The 23,738-nt window shown below is 47.6% G+C and overlaps 1 protein-coding gene across 3 annotated transcripts in view; it reads right to left on the bottom strand.

Moving 5' to 3' along the window:
• The window catches only part of LOC144109932 (uncharacterized), a 150,410-nt gene that overhangs the window by 47,944 nt on the left and 78,728 nt on the right, over nt 1-23,738 (bottom strand). Inside the window, exon 3 of one of the 3 annotated variants that reach the window (XM_077642699.1) lies at nt 20,438-20,485. The exons of the other annotated variants lie outside the window; for them this stretch is intronic. Within the exon in view, the coding sequence (XP_077498825.1) occupies nt 20,438-20,485 (48 nt within the window). The remainder of the gene's footprint in view (nt 1-20,437; nt 20,486-23,738) is intronic. 3 annotated transcript variants of the gene reach the window in all.

Below are 23,738 nucleotides of genomic sequence, written 5' to 3'. Positions count from 1 at the left end.
GCGCGTCTGCATGTTTAATTCCAACAGTGACGCCCCCGGCTACGGGATATAGAAAACACGACGGCTGGACTTCTTTCCTCTTTTTGGCATTTCTCTGTTTATACGTAAAACAAATTCACAACGCCAAATCCTCGTCTCTCTCCGCGTCTTTCAGGCAGTAAGAAGAAGCCAGAACGGCAGAAACGTATCCGTGTACCCCCTTTCCTGCTCACATCTGGATATGAAAAGAAGAAAAAAAGTGGAATGGCAAACGACGTCAAACGACTGGAAGATGCCAATGCCTTCTCCGTCAACAGGAGGCACAGGCATCGCATATCTAGCGTCTTGTCAAAATTCGATACCTTCACCCCCCCCCCCCCTCTATCCCCTTTCTCCAGTGGAGGGAAGCTGGTCGAACCTCCCCTCTATGATCGACGCATACGGGAGCCCACGAACGAAGAATCTTGCATCACGCGATGCTCGAATAAGGGAGAAACAGAGCACAAGAAAAAGTCAGAAAGACGGGCCTTTTTTTCCCTTCTGTGTTTTTTCCCTATCTCCGCGTGCATATAGATGCATGGCGCGTCGTCAGACGCAGCGCAAAAAAGTGACAAAAAAAAGAATAGGCACAACGTATGAGCACGAATGCTTTCGAAGTACCGCGGCTGGAGCATTAGGCCTGAAAATGAAAAAGTAAATAAGGAAGACAGAAAGAAAGTAAACAATCGAGGCCAACGCAAGTCAACTCCAGCCTGCTTCATAGAAAGAAAGACAACCCGCGATGCCGACGGAGGATTGCGAACGGAAAGGAAGCGTTGTCTGTCTCCTCGCGGTTTGTGAAAACAAAGAAATGCTTAGATACAGAAAATACCGGCCAGTAAGAAGAGGCGGGGTTCACTGGCATGTCGCGGAGTAAAAAGGGAAAAGACACACACGCTGAGATACGGACTCGATGACAACTGGAACACGATAGGCGCACCCAAAACGAAAACTTTAGCTTTTTAAAAAGTGAAATTCCGGGACACTGAGTGTAAACGGGTGACGCGAAGGAGTGAATAGACGAGGCGGGCAAGCGGCAGAAAGGGGATCAGCAGCGACGCGGTCCCGAAATCTGGGGAAAGGGGTTGGGCGGGCCAGATACAGGGAGTGTTTCAGCAGCAGGCGGGAACGACTCGAAGAAGTGAGACGTCGCGATCCAGATCAGGGAATCCCCAGCTCCCCACTTCCCCACCAACTCCCTCCGTCTTTTGTGTCAACGGGTGGGGAAGAACAACAGCTCACTCTCCCCATAAGCGGGACAAAAATTGGGAGTTGAGGGGAGAGATCTGAACCCTTTGACGCACAGATTAGCCACGCTGTTTGTCTGAGTAGGGCGGCTCGCTCCCTATTCGGGATAAAAAGAAGAAGAAAAGGGAAACTACAACCTCTGAAAAACAAACCGATGGCTCCTAGACACCCGGCTGCTTGCCTTAAGAGGTTACTGAGCGTGTGCCAGGACAGAGAAAAGTAAAGGAACCATGGGGAAGCTGATAAGGAAAACAAAAACGGGAAGTTGGCGTATTTTCCTCTTCCCCCTTCTCCAAGTGGCAGATGGCGTATACTTCCACATCTTAAAACGGTGCAGCGCTGTGGGAAGTCAGGGACTGGCTTTAAGTAATCAATTGCTGAATTTACTGCGCTGTTTGAGCACAGTACACTGCCAACTTACAGGAAGCACCCTTTTTTATCTAAAGCAATGTAACTGAAGCTTTCATTCAAATTTATTGTGGAAAACAAGAACTGTAGGACATGACAGACGGTTATCCATTAAAGAGAGTCAGTCAGGACTGCTTATCAAATCCGAACTACAATATTTAAGCGTTTCGTCGAAGTCTGGAGAGTGCTGAAATACACCGGTCCGCTATTCGAACTGGTGCCCGGACCCGGCCAATCTAGTTGCTCTTGCACTATACGTTTTCGCAGTCCGACCTTTCACTTGCTCACAACAATTTAGTTTTTCATGACGATGCACTTTCCTAGGAAATCTCGGGCAGTCAAGATGCCAGAAAATCGCTGACCATTCTCACTTGAGAAATAATCTGTCCGTTCGATTCCTCAATGAATCGCGGCAATTTCTACATTCCCCTATTCTTCATCGTTTTTAGGGAAGCAAGGCATTAAACACTGCAGTTTTATGGTTAGTTCTGGGAATGAATGCGCCACAGACTCTCTAAACACTCTCACGCGACTGCAATAACTGGGAATTTGATTCCTAAATGAATCACGTTAGTCCCTACATTCCCCATCACTGCACACATTTTGGGGAAAACGGGGCATACTAGCGCCTCCGTTGCTCCGACCGACGGCGGAGACGACTCATTTGTCTCTTCGCCGAGACCCGCGTGCGTCGTCGTAGCGCCGGGGCCGCCCGAGGCGTGCCGTGAAAATGCGGAAATCAAAGATTGGGGAAACGGGAGTCTCTCCTTTTTTTCCCTCTTTGTTGCCTGTAGCTCTTACGACTCAAGACCGGCTGCTGCTGATGGCCTGCTCCTTATTTCCCTGACGACTGGGATGAGCCGCGCTCCTGCGTAGTTTGTGTTTTTGCGGAATTCTGGGGCTGCTCGCACAAAATGCGTCGTTTGTAGATGTGGAGAAAGCAGGTTTAAGGAATAAAATATAGCGGCGTAGAAAGCACTTTTCGGGTCTTTTATGCGGTTCTTTGTAAACGACGACGTCGTCTTAATATCTCGCTATTTTTCATCCAATAGTAAAGCAATTTCGGGATATGCGTCCAAAGAACGTTCTTTAAGTTTAAGGGCGCTTAACTGAATAAAATAATTGCAAGCAGTGGGACGAAATGAAGTTATCAATTTCTGAGGTTGAAAAAGCTATCGTGAAATTTCTCGGGACATGTGATCTCCCTCTTGCGAAGTCAGATTTTTTGTCTGATTTATCTTATTGGTAGCACTTCTGTTGAGCATGGCAGTTACCTGCCTGCGCTCCGGCGTTTAATATGAGACATTATAAGGAATTCAGGACAGCGGCCATGCAGTGCCGCTAAACCTAGCAGCCTGTAGCGCTTCAGTTGCAGACGAGATTTCTCGTTTCTCAATACCTAATGTTAGTCACAACGGCTTGGATTTTGGATTGTTGAATAATGAAAGCCATGCACCACGTGGTGGTGGCCAAGGGAACTAGAAGCGCTTGTCCCGAGGTCCTGGTAATACAACGCAAGGTAGCCGGCTTTCAATGGACTGCTCGAGGCGACGGCCGAATGGATCTGTGTCGCGCACGCAACCACATGTTACCATGTCCCCTACCTTTCTAATGTACTCCACTTGTGCATAAACGCTTGCGTTACTGCGTCCCGTTTTGCATTTTTATGAGCGTGATGACGTTTCATCAGCCACTGCGAGTGAATGGAGTTCCTAGCAGCAGACTCAGTTCCCGGTCCTTTTTCTCACTTAGGTCCTCTTGTTAACGCGATGTCGTGAGCGTTGCCCGTTGAAATTACGCTGCCCACTATAAGCTCGTTGTGTTCTCATTCAGCGGGAGAGGGCAGCACTGCGTGTACTGCGCGTGCGATGGAATCTAAACCAGCGGCCGATCCACAAAATTTTCATTTCCTGCTTCCTTTTTGTTTATTTTTTTGTCCTATTTCACAGGAAAGTACAGATCAATGTGGCTTAAGCAAAACAAGGATATTCGCAAAGGGAAAAGACGCAAGCCTTTATTTTTACGTTCAGTTTTTCATGTTTGCATTTTTTTTCATCTTCCTATGTAATGCCCTCGTAGTGAAGGCCTTTAGGGCTTTCTGCAAAAAAACTAGCCCCCAAAACAAAAAAAAATGCAACCTACCTTAGCCAACTAATAGTGTTTAAAGCATCACCACTGACGTACAAAAATGCATGACCTTCTTTACTTTTCCAATCTATAGCCACCCGAGTTATCTATGCCAAACGCTTAATTCGTAAACAAAATTATAAGACTATACACCACAGTAACGTTCCCAACAGTGCCAGCAGCCTTGAAATGAAACATGCCGTAAAAAAAAAAACTTCGTCATTTCTGAAATCTAAAGCAACACATGCATCTCTAAGTGGAAAAAGGAGTAGTTATCAATGATCGGCAGAAAACAAGCATCGGCTCGTACGAAAACGACCCCCTACACAGCTGCACTGGAATAATCGGCGCTGCAGAAAAAGAACTAAGGATCTGGAGCAAAACACGAAGTAACGCCGCAACAGCATAGCGGCAAGAGTAGCAGCAGCACGTGCTAAGACGCATAACCTCGCGGTCTTGCCGCCGTCATCCCCTCGATCCTTCCTAAGTTGCCACCGTTCGCAACCAACACGAAAGTGCGTGCGATGACGACCGGGACGATCGCTGCTACCGCGCGATGCATATGCGAGCGTTGATGCTCAAGCGGGCGCGCTTGATGGCCGCCCTTGCCTGCAGGCCGTTCTCTGCGTATGTACGGGACCGACCCTGCAAGACGGCAAAGACGCAAACAGCCGCCGCCTAAATTAGCGTCTCTCGCCGTAGCAAGTGGTGCCACGTGCCTACGCCACTTAGGCTTATGGGGTTCCGGGCGTCCCACATAAGGGCTAGGCTCGGGGAGACATCTACGCCATTGTTCCGCTTCAGTGGCGACGTACGCTTTTGTTATGGTTTCTCCACGACTGGTGGCACCCGCCGTAGTGGGTTCCTTTGTAGGACATGGCTCCCTGGTGATAAGAAAATGTTAGAAATGGTAAACTGTGAACTGTAAATTGTGCGGTTCAACGTCACAAAGCGTACCGGGGAAGCCGTAGAGGTGACATCGGATTAATTTAGACATCCTGGAGTTCTTTAACATGCGCACGCGAACAGCACACGGGCGTTTTTGTATTTAGTCTCCATCGAGACGCCGCCACAGCAGCCTGGATCGGCCTCGCGACCATGGGATAAGCAACCGAATGGCAAAACCACTGAGCCACTGCGGTGGGTGGTATGATTAGAGGCACGGACGCAACCTCAATGGAAGTGAAAGGTACGAACGCCAGCATACTGAGACTGATTTTGATCGATCGTAAGGAACTCCAAATGAACAGATTTATTCAGGCGTCATCTAATTTACGGCACATTGCACATATCCCAGGCGTACATTTGGGACGTCAAGTTATGATGTCGGTTATTCGATTCTTTCGGATCGAGTAATGGTATCTTTGTTTTTATTAAGGGCTCTGAGGTGCAGATAATCCACTACACCTAGTTCCGTGTATTCGCATCCTGAAATGCTAGCGGTGACAAACCTATGAAATCTGGACAAGCGCGATAAGTTCTTGCGGTTGTCACCACGGGCTGCGTGGCGCTGGGGATCAAAAATTTTGGGGGGAATTTTTAATGTTTGGTACGCCCGACTGATTTCTTTTTGCTGTCAGGACTATTCTGTGCGAGCGCAAGAAGCATTTTATTACTCATGTTCTGCAGCGCGTAGGAAGAGCAAGCCATCAGTGTCAACATCTCGAAGAGCCATTTAACGGGAAGCTTTAGTTTTCTCTCAGTTACAAATAATATTATCCCCATTAGGTTACACAGTGTTCGCTGTTGGAGGCCAACAGATGGAGCCAGTTGGTGATGCGCAGAAAATCTGCGCATTAGTTACTGAGTTTCGAATCGTTGGTGCAGGCGTTTGCGCTACTTTAATTCGAGAAAAGCAGTAAAGAGCTAACAAAACGATTACTTCACGAACGTGCTTTATCACTAACCTCTAAAGTTCTCATCGAAGTGCATAGGACCTTAGATATTTTTTCTTCTCTCTCTTTTTCAGACGTTCAAGATGACAGCCACCTCCCACAGAACCCGCATCCAAAGAGACGGTCAGTGACCGCGGTCGAGCACAATTGGGGCCGAACTCGATTTATTTCAAAGTGTCGACAATCGCCGACAACTTCGAGAACATGTCCACTGTTGGGAGTTCCCTGGACATAGCCTAGTGGCTTCTTCCTGTTTGCAGCACTACGCGGCGGTCGCGGCGGAAAGAGACAGAGGTGCCGTAGAAACAGAACAGCAAAATATTCCCATAGATAGAGGTCGGATGAAACGGCAGAGCTGGGTAGGAGAGACAGGCGGGACACAGGGAAGAGGAGCCGTGGACAAAAGAGATCGCTCCAGCTGCTGTCGTCCCAGTCCTTTCAAATGGAGCGCCATGAAGACATTATTAGTACGAAAGCACCATTCCGATGGGTAAACCCCGAGCAAGATCTTGTGACGTTTGTATGCTTGCGATGTTTGTGCAAAATGAAATAAATAAATAAAAATAAATCAAAGAAATATCCGCGACCGCGAATCGAACACACAGCGCTGCGAACAGATTCGCGCATAACTGAGACGCGCATAACTGGATCCCTGGGTCAGTGGACACCTCAATCGCGCTTTCCGATACGTGGCGGTGGTGTCCACCTGCAAAAAAAGAGCGCTTTCGAGCAATATTTTGTATTTAGAAATGCTAAACCGCCAGCCATTTCTTTTCTTTTCTGATATATTCAAATTATCCCCTTCAGTTACGACCAGCTCTGTACCTTCTACGTAAGAAGAGAACACGGAAACAACCATGAAATGTACCAAAACATTATGAGGCTTTATCTACACACTGCAATCAAATGACTAATATTTTCGTAAATAAATTAAGATATATGTAATACGTCGTTTCACCACACAGTACTAGCTTGTGTTTCGATTATCCTTTGCTCATTTCTCTCTTTCTCTTCTGGGGAGTTTATTATCATTGTCATCTCTCAGAGTTCTCATAATATTGTTGCTCGAATGCTGGTTTTATGTATATGTAATATTGATGCATGAAACATTATCCACCTCCTGCGTGAAGATGGCATGTGCTGCTAATAGTTCCCACTTTTACTGAACTGTTTTAAAGCGGTGCTACAAAATGTGCCGTGTAAATGGCGTGGGGAGCCAGTCAAGTTTGCCAAAAAGCAGCTTTTTGTCCCCCCCCCCCCCCCGCCTGCATTTTTATCTCTGTAAAAATGCAAACACGCATTGAATTCAACTTAATAGAATTTAACCAGTCTTCGAGTCTTGTGCACGAGAGGAACCAAATCCTGACTGACAGTTTGAACTGCAGTGATTCAACTATTACAGACTAACTATGTACCAACTGGAAGCAATGCCTCGGAGGCCACAAAAGAAAGTCCGTGCTTGCCCTCATTTCCGCCTTTAACTGACCTAACATCTGCTGATATAGCTTCAAGAGAGGAAAACTGAAGAATTAAGGCGCAGCAAGGGTTTGTTGCCTCTCGCACATTTGCATCCTCGTGACGCAAATAGCTATCATCCTTCTTTCCAGCTGTCATCCTTTGTCGCACAAAGACATCCACTGCCAAAGCGCACTAACAAAAGAAGCCGGTAATTGCATGCCCTTTCTCGATTCTCTGTTTGCATACGTTTTGCCGCAGATACTCAAGATACACATGTACTCGCTAGCTTCTCACCACATATGCACCGAAGAGAATAAATTAACAGATGAAAATATTGTACTTATTTTACACATGCAAGCACACTCTCTTTGAGTTTTCGGTCAGGTTTAAGAAAGTAAGAATAAATCCGGCCACGCAGGAAACAACAGGCTTTTCCCAGGCCTGGTCTTCAGATTCAAAGCAGCGGTCGACAGACCTGCGAAGGCACGCTACGCCCATAGCGGCACAACAGTAAACAAAAAATCGAAGAAGCAAGACTATCAAGGAAAGAGGGGGCTGCAAAAATGCAGAAAAAAAACGTCCTAAACTGCATATCCCATTTCTCAACCTCTCCCATCATTGTCTGCCGTCGACCACAACGCTGTCATTCAAAGGGTGGCAGCCTTGTACAAAACACGCCGCTCGCGCGCGCTTTAAAACTCATGCCTACAGCGGGCTGCGTGAGTGTCAGTCACTATTTTGTTGCTCATCTTGTCGCCACAACTCGCTTCCCTAAGATAGAGCGGAACGCCGCGAGCCTGTAGCTGCAGCAACATGACAGCTTGGCCCCCTTCAATTTTATTCTTCAGCTGAGCGTGTGCTTTGTTGCTTTCTGTATTTCCCTCTTTTTCCACATCCACGCGGAAAACGATGCTCCCGCACGGACATCCCCCGATCTTTCCTTTTTTTTCCCCATTCTGAAGACCTCGCGTTTCTGTAGACACCGACCTCCGCTTCAAGATACCCGCTGTTCGTCACCGGGATACAAGGTGGGTTGTCCAGGGGCAGGCACAATCCGAGATACGCGTGAATAAAAAAAAAGAGTGCAGGCGATGTAGAGGAGAAAACCAAAAAGGGCAGGGAAAGGAAAAAAAGCGGGAAAAAAGGTGCCGACATCTGACATGCCGCGAGGAACCCCGAAGGAGTACAAGGAGGACGAGGAGCCAACACTCTGCTCTTAGCTCCCCCTCGGGTTTCCGGGAGTGATGCGCGCACAGCTGTTGCTGACGTATTCGCCTCCATCCAGGAGAGGCTAGGGAGGCTCGCAACAAAGAAAATTGGGGAAGCAGAGAGAGACTGGAAACGGAGAAGGGGAAGGGCGGAGGCTGGTTGTCCGATGCGCTGGTTCTTGAACGCAGCAGAGACACCAGGTCGCTTGTACTCGATGCTTGCTCTCTTCCCATTCCTTTTTCACCTCATTGTCATGTTTATAACCTCCTTTTACAAGTAGAAACTTTCGTCTGGAGTAAGGCACATCCTTTGTCAGAAGTTTAGATCCCTGGGTGTAAGTCCTGTAGTGGTCTTTCTGTAACATTTCTGGGAGTCCAACCCATCGGAGGGGGCACTATAGGAAATATTCTTATTTTCGAGCGATTTTGAACGCTGCGGATGCATTGCGAGCCGCACTGTGTGGCTCGGAAGCAAACCTCCTGGGCTGCAAACTTCAGACAAACGTAACATCGCTTCCAGGATATTTGGTTAAAACGAAGCCCACGTCTCAAAAGGTGTTTTGTGCGAACAGGCAATGAGATTTGTCAGTCAGTAGAAATGGACTGACAGTTTCTAGCATTTATTGCGTATTGCTTCCGTGATTCATTGTGCACCTGCATATAACACATGTATTAGGTGCACTTCTGATGAAAGTACCCCATAGCCGCTTTTAACAAGGGTTAAACGATACTTTCAGCATCTTTGTTAAAAATTCTAGGCTATATGTAGACTGCGGGGGTTCGGAGATTATCATTTGGCCTTCTTTATGATGAGTTTCCTTGCTATCCAAAGCAGATTCGAGTCGACTGACTGCTGAAGATATGACGAGCGCAGATTAAGGTGCCACAGATAGGAACACGGAGAAACGATTCGTCATTCATCAAAAATCTCTATAGGTGCGCCTTGCGACACATGTCGATCACTGACGCCTCTTCACGATTGCGTACGCCACACGACGCGTCTTAATCCACGTCTGACTCAATTATTGAACAAGCTGTCAGCTGCAACGGTTATATCAACAGCCCTCGACCTCGCGGAGCGATGATCCCCGAAATAACTACAGAACAATTCTTACATGCCAGAGAACTAAAGTGTGTTATGGGGAACGTATTAGCAGAGGGCTCTGTATTAATCTCGACCGGCTGAGGCTCTTGATCGTGCACTGACATCGCATCACACACGGGTGTGTGCGAATTTATGCTTCATAGGAATAAAGGCGTCGCGGCCAATTACGCAGAAAATTTTTTTTTCAGCTAATCGCTACTGTTCCTTGTTCAGCCGAATCAACAATCAGTTATTGCTAGTTTACGGCCCACATTCTCGCTCCGAGCAACTCGTTCAATTCACGGAACACGCCAGGACGCATAAATCAAACACACGACTACTCGAGCTTTATTTCAACGAAGGTATATCGACATAGAGCAGCGGCTCCAAAAGTGCCATATGTTCGTATGGCAAAGTTAATAACAGAGGTCCCGACATGCTGCAGAATGCAGACCCCGAAAAACTCGCGGCTTTCTCGGATAATAAGGACGCAAGAAATAAATAAAATTAATAGTAGGTCCCTGATCCTCATCTCCCTAGCGACGACTCGCGCGACATCTAAACCCCAATCCTGACAGTCTTTCCTGCATCAAGCGCTCGTCAGTTTCGGACGCGACACCACGATGCGCATGGGGCCCCACGCCGAGTGGCCGGGGCTGACCGAGACCAGCCGTGGCCCCAAGCGTTGCCCCGCGTCTTGTCTGGTCCGGGCAACACCCCCCGTCGCGGCTGCAGCCACGCTGCTCTCCTCCAGACGTGGCCATCAAAGAGCCATCCATCACATCAACTTTTATTAAGGCGGACCCGCTTCCTGGACTATCCCGGCGCGGGCTTTTGCTTCGCCGTTCCCTCTTCGTATATATAAAACACAACGCAGTCCCCTTCCCCAGGCCCTCTTTCTTTCCAGGCAGCAAATTGGCCACCGCCAGCACCCAGCAGCAGAAAGAGCACGGCGCCAGATGGAGCCACCTACTCTCCTACTTCATACTGCCCTTCTCTCTCCACCGTTGGCTCAACCTCTGAACCTCACTCACGCGTGCCAGTCTATACGTTTACTTCGTTCCTTCCTACTACGTGCACATACAGCTCATGCGTTTGCAGTACGTAGCTGAAGTTCGGGAGTTCTCTGTTATTTTATGCGAACATTTTTTTATTTCATATTTCTAGCGCCATACAATAACGCAGTCCCCACAGTAGTCGGCACAAGTAAAGCCACAAGCCACACAAAAAAGCCTAATGCTTCCCACTCTGCGAACCTAGCTTCCTTGAATTATACTGCCTGGTGGCAATGAAACCTCAGCAGCGTTTTCGCCTCAGCGCTGTTATTTACAAGTAAGCGATTCCCGGGTTTTCAATTACCTTTAAGTGATTAAGCCTTGAAAGCTTGAATTCGCGAGAGAGCTTGGCGAATTCCGTGCGTAGCACAGAATGCCGCTTTGAACTTTGCTGACAGGGCACTAGAAAAAAAACCTAGGCACTAGAAAAAAAACAGAAATCGTTCGTTAAAGTAATCATAACCTTGATTAACAAAGTTCACTATAGCTTATAGAGCGCCTATTAACATTTCACTCTCTGAACTGACAACGCGCATAATTTAGTCTGAACTGTCTGGGACCTGTCTACTCCAAGCCTGTCACAAATGTACTATGTGCCGTAGCAGTAACGTACACGTAACCGATTGCATGTGCGTATCGCGTGTGTGCTTGCGTGGTAACGGTAATATTAGTTACATGTGTAATTACCAGCAACCACTGCGACGAAAATCGCTTCTGTGTCGCACTGTTGCCGTGGTTATTGTTTTGCCTCGTCATGCAGCCCCAACATGCAATCATTTCTTTATTTACACTTCGGTTCTATTTTTTTTTAAGAGTTACAGCAGAGTTTCCTGATCGCTGTGAAGAATTGCGTAACATAATCCCTACCACAACAACAGGTGATCGCTGAGGTAGTCGCAAAACGCAAGAATCTGGACAGAGGTACCAATCAATTTAGAGCACACCGTCGATCCAGATAGCAGAGCATCTGCGATGATCCACCCTGTGCACACCAGTTTTATAGGTGCTGAACCCGAAATATGTAATTTTGATACCGAGTAATAACCATCCCTATTAAACTCAAATTACTACATGGCATGTTCAGCCTGTATACAGTGACGGTATTCACGCACTCAAATTTTTTTTCAGCTATTAGAGAATATACGTGCAATTATCCTACGTGAATGTGTGTGCTTGTCGATATTTCTGAATATTATATTCCTTCTGAACCACTGCTGACTTGCTAACACTGCGTACACAACTTCAAGAAGTACACCTACACAGCATATTGCGTACTGAATGTTTACAAAGTTTTTTTTTTTTAAGAAATATAAACAGTCCCTCTGAAAAACTCTTGCCATGACACTGAATTCATGAGCTCCTCTAATTAGTTTCTTACTATTTTCCTCCGCTGTCCAATAAACCGCAAATCTCAAAATTATCCAGGCCCGCAAGTAACTATCCTAAACATCTAACATTGGTAGTGTTTTCACAACACCCAGCGCGCCGAATATAGAATACACAATAAAATCGTTAACGTTCCACCTTGTTTTACTCGTGCGCAGGTTATTGCGCGTAGGTCCTGAATAGAGCATCTTGAAGCATCTGAGAATAAAACAACCCAGAAACTGAAAACATAAAACGAAACTAACAAGTTGAGTGAACCTCTAGAACCAAACTCTGCATGGAGCTGCATTTTCGTTTTCTGCGTCTCGCTCGCTCGACTGCGTCTGCCCGTTTAGTAGGCGCAGCACGGCAGCCGCGCCTTTGAGGGTTCACGTACTGTGCAGAGAGGAGGAAGTGAACAGCAGAAGGGCGCAACCGAGGCCTGTAAACAAGCGTTCGTCGACAGACTCGTACGCCCCTGGTTCAAGTTCCCTGCCTCCAAGTCGCATCTATGCCTACCTGTCGAAGTGCGCGTTCCAGGAGCGCGTCGCCCGAAGGGACGAAGAAAATCCCGTAATGATGGTCTTGTTAGGCGGCCACGCACCGTGTCGGTGGGTTTGAGAGCGGCTCAACAAAACAAAAGGGGAAAATATTCGGTAGCAGTGCCTCTGAGAGTTGGGCTACGCCGCAGCACACTTATGCTCCAAGGTCGAGACAGCGTGCGGCTGAGGTATTCTGGTTGAGTGGAGTCGGGGATTGTCATGATGTTGGAGGGGGAGTGCCACTCAACAACGGGGCACGTCGGGCGCGATCGCAGGAATAAAAAGCTTCATACCTGAAGAAGGTATCGCTATTGCACGCACTCACACGCGTGAAGCACGGATGAAAGAAAGGTGAAGACGCGAGACAAGGAAGGTCCTGAGATCGCCTCCTTACTCGGATAACACTCAAGAAGGATGCATCAAGCACCCCTGAAGGGAGGCCCTCCAGCCAGCGGCGCCACGTCTGATTTCCGAGCGTGACATAGCAAGTGGCTGGAAGGAGCCTCCGTGAAATGGGATTAACAGTGACCTCACGACAGTCGGTCGACGCCATTGGCTGGAGGCCTTCCTTAAGGGGTGCTTGTCGCTTCTTTCTTGATTTGTATCTGGTTGTAGCAATACTGATGCAATGCTGGAAAGCGCATGGTTTGTTTCACATGCAAACTATGGTAAAAAAAAAACTATGTAAAAAAAAGACAAGCACTGTGGCAATGCGGACAGACCAGTCGTTCTGTTTATTTTTTTATTTTTGATAACAAGTCTACTAACTGGCGCCGGCACTGCATGAAGAGGACATGACACGCTTAACATATTGACGGCTAATTTCAATAGTCTGAAATTTTAAGTGTCGCGTAATATGGCGCGGCTGGTGCCATTATCCTCGCATGCCTTAAAGCCGAAACGTAATGAGGCGTCAAAAGGGTGCACAATTCTTTACGATGCACTACTGTCGCCTTTTCGTACAATGCTAATGAGAAGAAAACGTCAACATTGCGCTGAGAGGACTGTCATTTCAAGCGGCCATGTGAGGATGGAGCGGGATGGTGTTTACGTCAGCAACAGCCAGGCAAAATATGCTCATGCAAAGCGCTGTTGACGTAATTATTTACACTTCTTCTTGTTCACTGCTCTGTGTAAGTACCTCCATGGTTTACTTTTGTACGTGCGTTACGTTGAAGCGTTCATTCTCTAATATGGAATGTTTGTGTTGACTGAACAAGGTTTCCCTTCTTCACAAGTACCTTTCCAGCAGCCGAATTTTTGTTCTAGTCATACGTTTAAACCGTACCGACAAGATAAAGTCCCGCCGGCAGATATACCAGGCACTCCTGCCTCTTCTGGTGTCATTAATATTATCTCGAATCATATAATGTAATGAGGCACTGCACTAATGTTCAATAAAAAGAAAATGGTGTTTCGATGATTGATTCCGAAAAAAATATGTCGATGTTCAGTGGAATCGCCACCAGCAACCAAGACTAGAAAACGCTTCACGCATCAGAGTTTTACCGGGTCGGTGACTCATAACCAACGCATGCGTGCAGAGGCTATCGAAAACGTGTCCGACAAAAATAAAATAAAGAAGGCAGACAGGTGAGACCTGCCAATGACGCCCACCAACTGCGCCTTGGTGGGAAATTTCGTGTCAGAAAAAGGCGGGGCTCGATGCAGGGTTGTACTTCACTATAAAAAAAAAGAACAGCACAAAAACCGAGGAAACAAAAGAAACATAAAACCAGGGAAAGAGAAACGCAGAATCGAGACTTTAACGAAGCCGAATTCCAGATAGCTGCTTGTGAGGCTTTTCAAAACGACGTAGGAACACACAGAAACGAAAGGACAAGAATACCCTAAAGCCTTTGGAACAAAAATAACAGTAGAAAACACAGTGCTTAAAGAAATATGTCTTTAAGTTACCCATTAAATTTATCTTAACAGGATTTGGAAGCCTTAAAACCCGAGGAAATCCTCAGGTTACGAACGGCGTCAAGCCAAGCTGAGGAATAACCCGGCTTAACGCAGTGCGTGTCGAAGTTCACCATTGCGTGTTGGATGACCTATTCCAGTGCCTTGTTGAGGCGCTTCTTGGCGCATAAGTCACTAGATCCGGCAAAGTAGACATGGAAGAGAAATATACACTGTTTACTAGTTTCTCTGTCTCCTCCCTTCTGATATACACATAAATATAGGGTTTGGTGTACATTTCCTGACCACTGGGTTTTCACGTTTTCACGACTGTGCAGGCAAAATATATCCATCAAATAATCGATTTGTGCCTACAAAAATCCGGCAGTGGCGAAACTTTACGAAACCCGACTTTGGTAAATTGAAAAACCACGAAGTACAAATACGAAATCTGCCGAGCGGTTATAATTCAGCACGTGTAGAACACACAGTTACGACCAATAAGGACCGGAAGATGAATTTCGTTTTAAGAACAAGATTTAGTTATTTATTTATTCGACAAATATATTTTTATTCTGCGTAGAACATGAAAATAAGCGGATGGTGCGTCCAGAGCAAAAGTGCTCATAAAAAAAAAAACAGGCCTCGCATTCATGCTCGCCGACTGGGCGCTGACTTCATGCTAATAAGCTATTCAACTTTCTCATTGCTGCTGCCTGTATACGCCGCTTATAACAGCAACACGTGACAAAGAGGGCCCCTGGGAAACACTAGCTGCATAGAGGCAGCGAAGGGGAGTCGCCGCTTTGCACCTGTCACACGCCGCGGTGGCAGCTCTCGCTAAAAGACCAGCAACGGAGGACGATGTGCTGCAGTCACGGCAAAAGCTTGTCAATCAATACCCGAGGGACCGCTTCGCATTGCATTTGGTTCCTCGCATACGGCAGCTGTTGGCTCCGGTGCTGCGGCCACTTTATTTTTTTGCGCACTTTTCCCTTCCTGTTTTGTCTCAAACGATTGCTCGTCGAGTAATTGTATACGCTGTAAACAGCATCGACGTCATCATATGGCATAACCTAGAACTGTCGTTTTCACTAGCTTGTCAACTATAACTTTAATGCTGCTCTAAATCACAATAAACCAGGCGAATCCTGTAGTGGGTTTCCTGACGTGACGCGACCTACGTGATGGCGTCATCCAAGTAGGCTTAGGCTTTGTGGATTTATTTCCGTGCTGGGAATTGGAGGGGCACGACTCCAATTCTCACACATTCACCATTCCCTCTGGGTGCTCTTTTTCTTTCATTCACTTGTTTTACTTTCGGGCCCTTCTGTTAATCTCACTTGGCATTAGGTGAGGTTCTGAACGCAGAGAGCCACACGACAGGGCCCCCCGAGAACGCGACGGAATACTTTGCTCCGGTTTAGGCACCAATAAACACGCATTTGAACCCACAAAACTTGCACTTCTTGGCACTCACGCTGCATTTAGGGGTCTCGAGATATGGCACATGCCTAAACCTGGCTGAGTTCTGTTGTCAGAGTGATGTCTAAAATTCCACTAATGAACCCTTGATCGAAGGAATGTTCTTTCCGGGTGCGAGAATAATTGTATCGAAGGCTGGAAAGCGAGAGATACTGAAAGATGGCTACAGCTTTTACAACAGGCGCTCACAAATTTTGTGACTCAAGTAAGACAAGAAGCAGCCACATCATCGACGTTTTCTATCATTTGTGAACAAAAGGAAAATAGCCCACATAATGCGACGAAAATTATGTTGCGATCACGATTGGAATTTTTAATTCCAAAAATGCAGGCGTACCTTGAAGGTCAATACTGCTACATTTTGAATCAGTTAACACCAAACTTCTGCAAACTGTCGCCTAATCGTTAAAACTTGTAATCAACACCCCATAGCATTAGAATTAAACAATAAACTTGAAACGCACACGCTTCAATTCGCAAAGAGCACAATGTAAAATTTTGAGTGTCGCTGTGCCAGAATGACCGGCCTCTTATCTGAAGACCCAAAACGCCAGACCCGTCTTTTCTACATGTAGTGAAGCTGCGGGTATAGGGTGTTTCTGTCTGTTTGTTTTAAAGTAAGCTGTTGCGGTCTTCCCTATGCATCTGTATTCCTTCCAGCACTGTATCTGATTTCGCCTGGCTATCTGCGTGCTCACCGTATTAGTAATCCCCACACTATTTTACTCAATTTTCCAGCAGGTACCATTCCCAGCCGTTGAAATCAAAAATAAAAATCACGTCCCTTCTTCCGCGAGCGCGTAAACTTAACGCAAGATCGATTTCTTCTGAAAGTCAAACTCGGCGTTATTTTCGAAACGTCTCCCGATATGCGAACGTAAGCGTCCGAATGACTGAAACAGCGATGCTGTTATACCTTAGGACGCATCGGAAAAATTATCGAAAGAAAGAGATGTTTTCCATTAGCAAAAAAAAAAGTACAGAAAGGTTCAAGTCATATAACCTAAAGCTCCACGAGCTCTTGTAGGGAGAGAGCCGAACACAGCGGAGGCAAGTGCATAGACACCTGCAAAACAACGGAAAAACGGGTTCGGGTTTCTGCGGAGCGACATTGACAACAAAAAAAGCGTTTTTTTATGCATCTATAGAATGCGGGAACCGAAGGCGTACTGCCGGTCTGAGAACTTGAGCAACCCGTCAAAACACAGACCACGCGTTGTAGATAGACCACACAGGTGTCAGGGCGTTCCTTGAATGAAAGTCACGTTTCCAAGTCAAGCTGCTTCCAGGCACGGGGGAAATACGAACGACACATTCTGGAACGAGGAAACGTCCTCTGTTTTGACGTACCCTGCGTCGTGGTAAAAGCCCCTCCTCCTCTAATTCCTACTCGATGCTCGTTTTCAATTCTCTTTTCGACTTTTTTTTCTTCTCTATAGCGAGCTAAGCGAAACAAGCGTGTTTCCCAGAAAGACATGCAAGCGAGCGAAGGAGAAAGCGGGCAATCGTTTCTGTTCAAACAACCAGGAACGCGGCTGGGCAAACTGTTGCCATGACGACGACGACACCACCACCGCAAACGCTCGAGCGACAACGTTCTCGCTACGTCACGGCACGCCGGTTTGAAGGAAAAAAGATAGAAAAGCAAACACGCGACAACGCGATAAAGCAAAAAAAAAAGAAGTGTAAAACTGACAGAAAGATCATGGAGGATGGACAGAACAAGGGATGGCGAGAGAAAGAGAGAGACAGAAAAACTCAGACAAACCATTGTTCTTTCGTACAAAAGGTAGCGCGTCAGAGCGGGGCTAAGCGCGCAAAAAGCAATACCGATTCCTGGGCTGACTAATCTTTGTTGAGGCAGTGATAATTTCGTTCATTTCACTGCTTACGCGGAATACAGAAGAAAAAAGAGAGAAGAATCATAAAATGGTTGACACTTGGGTGCACCGAATCGGGAGATCCAGTTTTACGGTTCTATACTTTCTCGTTCTTTCTTTATTATTGAAAAGGGGGGAAAAGAAAAGCGCTTCGCGCGGATAGCCGAAAGCAGCAACAGATGTAAAAATGACAGTCTTATAAGGAAGGGCATATTAGACTGCAACGAAAAACTGAGATATGCCTGAGGGGAACTATGGGAGTGAGGGAGAGGGGTCACATCCAGAGAGAACAATTCTTCGTGTTCGCCTCCGTTACATGTCTCTCCCTCTCCCACTCCCCTTTTATTTCCCCTGCATCCGCACTGACGCCACCATTGTGTCCCCAGTGTCCCGAACGCAAAAGAGGCGCCCGCGGAGAAAGCTAACCGAGCGCAGAGCGACAAACGGCATTCGTACCACAAACACAATTCCCCTTTCCTCCTCTTCTGTTTCTCGTTTCCAAGCTACAAACAACCTTTATTTTTCCTCTCCTCGGTTGCGGAGGAAAAAACGTATCCCGGGGCAACCGCGGGACACAACACGAACGGGCGTCGCGTCCCAAACGTTCACGCCCCCCACGCGCGCACCTGGCCGAGCCGGCCGGACAGCCGGGAAAGCAGAGCGGGCCCGAGGGCACGGCGCCGCGAACGGGACGAGGGGTAGAAGGAAGGGAGAAAGGGGTGGGGAGGAAAGGGAAACGACAGCGGCCAACGGGCGACGAAAGCGACGGACGAGAGAAGGGAGTAGGGAAGAGAAATGGGGAGACGAGGACAGGGAAGGGAACGACAAACTTCCGTCGATGCGAGAAAAGGGGAAGATACGGAGGAAGTAGGGAAGAGAAGGGATACGTCCGACCTGTCGGTCCCTCGCTAGCAGCCGCGAGGGGAAGCTGAGGGAAGAAAGGAGCGGGACTAAGGTAGGCCGGTCCCTATTTGCATGGCTAGTGAGCGGAGAGAGCTCTAGTACCACGACCAGGATGGAAACGAGAGAGCGGAGGCTCACTCTGTGGTGATGGTGAAGGTACCACTGCTACCTGCTGCTGCCGCTGGTTGCCTCGCTTGTGGAGAAAGGATTCCCCGGCCCCTGTGTAATAGGCTCTGCTCCCCCCTTCCCCGTTTGTTCAAGCCTGGTCATTGATTCAGCAAGGCGGGCCCGGGGCGGGGCTAGCTAGAGGGGCCGGGTTTCGCGGCGCCTGCGCGCATTCCGAGCCCGGGGCCGTACAGACGTCGGAGCGCCCAACAGTCCGGGCGCGGGACTGGTGCCCGCGCGGTCGCTTGAAGAGCGCGGCGCTCTGCCTGTAAATATTTCTTTGCTGCAGTACCGCGTGACATGTAACAAAGCTTTCCTTACGGAACACGCTCAACGTTCTCGCGTTTTAAGTACACCTGAGCGCGCTTTTCGAGAAAGGCGATTCTGCCCCGAGCCGCAGCGTGCAGAAACAATCGTTCTTGGTATTCGAGCGCCGCGCTACATCAGACGATTTTTGAACGCCGGTGAAAAATTGCCTGGAAACAAAAGTGATGTCATCGAACAAATATTTAGATGTCTTAACTGCAAGATTCTTTGCTGTTTTTTTTTTCATAAGCGCAGCGAAGGTAGGCATAACGATGCATCACAAATGGCTGATCAGAGCGCGGAGTCGGCGGAGATGCGGCGCTGAGGGAATCATGCAGAGTTCTCACCGACGCTAATCTGTTTACGCTGTTTTTTTTTAATGTTAGATTAAAACGCGTGTCATGCTTCGCCGTAGCAGTCAAGCTTATAAATTTGCACGCTTATTAAAAGATTCTCCGGTTAATGCCTGCGCCGCCACGAAAGCGTCCGCGTGCCCGCGAAGGGTGAAATGAAAGATCGTCGGCGTACGTCGACTATCAGACCCTAAGATTAGTTTTCTACTTTCAACAAAACGCAGAACCGCGTTTTAAAGCGCTGCCTGCTGCCCCTTCTGAATAGTTGGCAGAAGCTCACGATATTTCATTTGCGGTGAGGCATTATCCACCTTACAGGCACCTAACTTGTCAGATGGTGGCGCTTTGCGCCGCCTCGTCAGACGTTTTCAACTGATACATCTCTATTTCTTTTCCAACGTTTTATTCGTTTCCTTGACACTGCCTTACCCTGTCAAAATCATTCGCTCGCTTCACTCTTTACACAGATCAGTTAAAATCACACGCGAAGAAATCATCTCGCCTCTGCTTGTCCTCTACTGACGGTGCCACCGCAATGCAGGTCGCCCGCATTCACAATAACCGTTCTACGGTTATTACGAACGACGTTGTAGCACGCATCTCCCTTCAAGGCCACATACCTGATTTCGTCCCCTCTGTTACGCAAGAAAGCTCCAGTCAAACCGCAGACACACATTTTTCAGGTCATAATTCAGTTCAAAAATCGAGCAGCCGTGATCTGTGCGGTGATCCGCTGCAGCATGCGTGCTGTGTGCGTTTTCGTCTGCATCATCGGCAAGGCACACTACTAAACCAGTGCGTACATGTGCGTTTTATCATTCTTTCTATTCTCATTGCTGCGGGCAACACTGGTGCCAAGTGTAGTAAGCAGTGTACAGCAGCAGCAGCAGCATGACTGGAACACGGGGGTGCGGGCTCTGTGGTGCATTGGGCAGGCGCATGCGGTGAGTCACGTGACTGCTACGAGGTGCTACCGAGCGATATGCAGGTATATAGATAGAGAGAGAGGTAGAGAGATGTCGTCCTTCTCACCAAAGGGTAAGGAGTTAAACGGCAAATGAACGTCGCTCATGTACGTACCTAGAAGGCAAGCAGAGAAGAAGACAGACAAACGGAGATACGGTTAGCACAGTGAGATCGCGCGAGGCAAGCCCTACTTGCTAGAAACATAAACAACACGCCTCGCTTTGGGCTTAGAAGAATAATAAGAAAGCGGCCTATCGGCTGTAGTTCTTCCATAATTGCGACGTAAAGATCGGAGGGTACACTCAAGCTCCGCCTTAAGCATATGACGGGATAGCGTTAATGAGTAAATGCCCATATATGCGGAATTCGTCATTCTCTACTTAACGTTCACAGATCGCGGCGAGTCCTCATACCACTACCAGAGCTGTGGCGTAACCCTTAAGCGATGCACCACTGCATTGGCAGGTGGCTGTTTGCATGACAACCACTGGTAGGAATTGTGCCACAAACGTTGATCTTCCCGAACAACCTTTCACGACCAATCATTAATTTAACTGGCATCTGCCACCTGCCTACCATTGGCTATAACTGGCACGACGCTACTCCGCGATCTGCGTGCTAACTTCGTGAAGGCAGTCGCCGCCGCACCGCGGCCCGCGCTCCGCCTTAAGGGTATGACGCGATGGCTAATCGGTTAATGCCTATATATACAAAATTTGTTTTTCTCTTCTTAACTTTCATAGGTCCCTGAGTGTCCTCACATCACTCCTTCCGCAATGGAGCAGCGGTTAAGGAATGCGCCCTCTGGGTCACCCTACGGCACCCTATTTTTCGCTGACAACGTCGTCAACGTCCACACGAAATGTTGTAGGCATTGGGGCCTTTAATGCTGTCGCGTTAAAACTGTAACAGATGTAAAACTAGAGAAAAATGGTTAAGTTAATTAAACAATTTATACGGTCAGTATCACGTGTGGCTGAATCATCTTCCTGTGTGTTGTCAGCTCAAAAACTTCATCGCTATTAGTGTCATCACTTTTAGTCACCATAATCACCATTCCGATTACGCCCACTGCAGGACAAAGGTCCCTCCTATATCTCTCCGGTTAACCCTGTCCTGGGCCAGCTGCGGCGACCCTATCCCCGCAGTCTTCTTAACCTTATCACCAACCTAACTCTCTGCAGTCCACTGCTACGCATGCCCTCTCTTGGAATTCAGTCCGTTACCGTTAACAAGCATCACTTTCAACGTGTACTTATTGACGTTGCCGTTGCCTTCATCATTGAGAAGACAGAGCCTGTTTCTTGAATTCTTTAAATGTCCTTCAAAAAGAAGCACCGCCTGCCAGAAGCATTGGTTTCTTTACATCTCTTATTGGAGCTGGTCTGTTAGTCACAACATTAGTGCGCTACCTGTTTGGATTGGGGAGGTCGCCAAGTTTTGAGCAAGTGGCGCGATGTCTTATTACCTGGGCGAAGGGGTGGACAATTGTACTTTCGCTGTGTTCTGCGGCGAAAACTTTGCGCGTGCCTAGCTCTGCTCATTGGCTCTTCGAGATTTAAGGATTCGATAATAGTGGCTGCCGGTTTGGTTTCCATGCGTATACAGTTCGTGAACTGAATATCCTGTCATTATTCGTAAAAACATCGAAGTTAAACTTGTCTGTGAAAAGGCCACTATTTTTTCTATAAATATTGTTGCAATTCTTTGCTTTTTTGCGCTCATTTAGTCTGAGAGCTGCATACCTGGGGCAGAATTGTTCGCATTATCAGAAAAATTAACAGGAAGGTTACCATTGCGAAACACGAGATTCAGCGACAGCTGTTAAGCTTCTTACAGTTCACGGTATGGTGAGGTAGAGAATATGAGCGCAACTTCATATCTGTATAGCTCTAGACACTGTTTCCAGCTTTCTCCACATACTTGCTTTTCGACTAGCTGTCCTCTCCAGACCGCTGCTCTAGGCGCATGGCGCCACCGCCGACCACTTTGGGCGGCGCGTTTTTAGCAGCTGCCGCAGGTGAACTGACCTTCGTTCCTCCATTTTCTCCATACCCTCCCTCCGCCTTCTACGGTACACGCCTTCCTGGTGGTTCCTGTGATAACCACCTTCAATTAGGCATTCCTACGCTCTGGTCGTGCCCTCCTCCTACAAGAGTAAAACCCTCAGAATGGTTGCCGCAACATCCACCTCCAGTAAAGCGTTCCCCTCTGGCCATACCTTCCTTCCTCCTTCACATGACAGCCACCCTCAGGCTAAGCTTTCCTGCGCTTTCGCCATACCCTCCCCCTTCCACGGTAACCCACTTCCGGACAGTTCCCATGGCAAAAGCCCTCCGGTTACGCCTTCCTATGCGGTCGCGATACCCCCCCCCCCCCCTTTTCAATGTAACTTTCCTCGTCCTTCCAGGGTAACTGCCCTCCGGCTGACTGCTGTGGAAACCACCCAACGGTTGCACTTCTTATGCTCTTGCCATACCCTCCTCCTTCTATTGTAACCATCCTGCGGTCGGGAGTCCTCTAATCTTGCCACCAACCACCTTCAAAGTGGTTCCAATGGCAATGCACCTACCGGTTACGCCGACGGCTACAACTCACTACTACGACGATGACGACAACGCGAAGCCCAGGACGGGCGCTTAACAGCTCTCGCGGTAAAAAGAAATCAGGGGTACGTTGAAAGTTGTAACCATAGAGTCTTCTCTCAGGATATGCAAGTGAAGGCGCGATTTGTCGTCTGCGTTTGCTTTCCATTATGGGTTAAGGCTCATTACATGGCTTAATCCTGCGTGGACATAACGAACGTGCGTCAGATGTGCGTAAGGCGCGTTCTGTCCAAGGAACCACATGTGATGCTTCCTTTTCTACCGCTTATATTAAAATAGATTTCGCGACATACTGATCATTAGATCAGTAAGTCGCGCACTGGCGTTGTTGATATGTGACTACTGTAATCGAATATGACAATTAGAAAGTTTACAGCTTAATTTGTTACACCGTCATGTCCAATCTATTACTTTGTTCGCGTCGACATTGTCGCGTATACGGTAAAATATCAATAACTGCAAGGTACCACAATGACCTGTCTAACCAGTAAGGTGCACACGGTTTCAGCCCCGCTTGTAGCCACGATCGAAGTTCATGGGCAAAATTTTTGCCTTTAAGTGACGTCGTCATTCGCTCTGATATTGAATTTATGGTAGGTGCTAAATAGCAGATATGTCGAAAAGATAGCACACGAATTAATTTAAATTTAATGAAGAGCCAGGAGATTTACGCAAACACCACCGTACACACCTGCCACGAAAATTCTTCCGAGATATTTGCGAGAAACAAACTCAAAACTCATCTTAAAGAACCCGCGGTA

This window comes from Amblyomma americanum, chromosome 11, assembly GCF_052857255.1.
Source record: "Amblyomma americanum isolate KBUSLIRL-KWMA chromosome 11, ASM5285725v1, whole genome shotgun sequence".
NCBI classification, from domain to species: Eukaryota; Metazoa; Arthropoda; class Arachnida; order Ixodida; family Ixodidae; genus Amblyomma; species Amblyomma americanum.
This window is presented reverse-complemented; position numbering and strand designations above follow the sequence as displayed.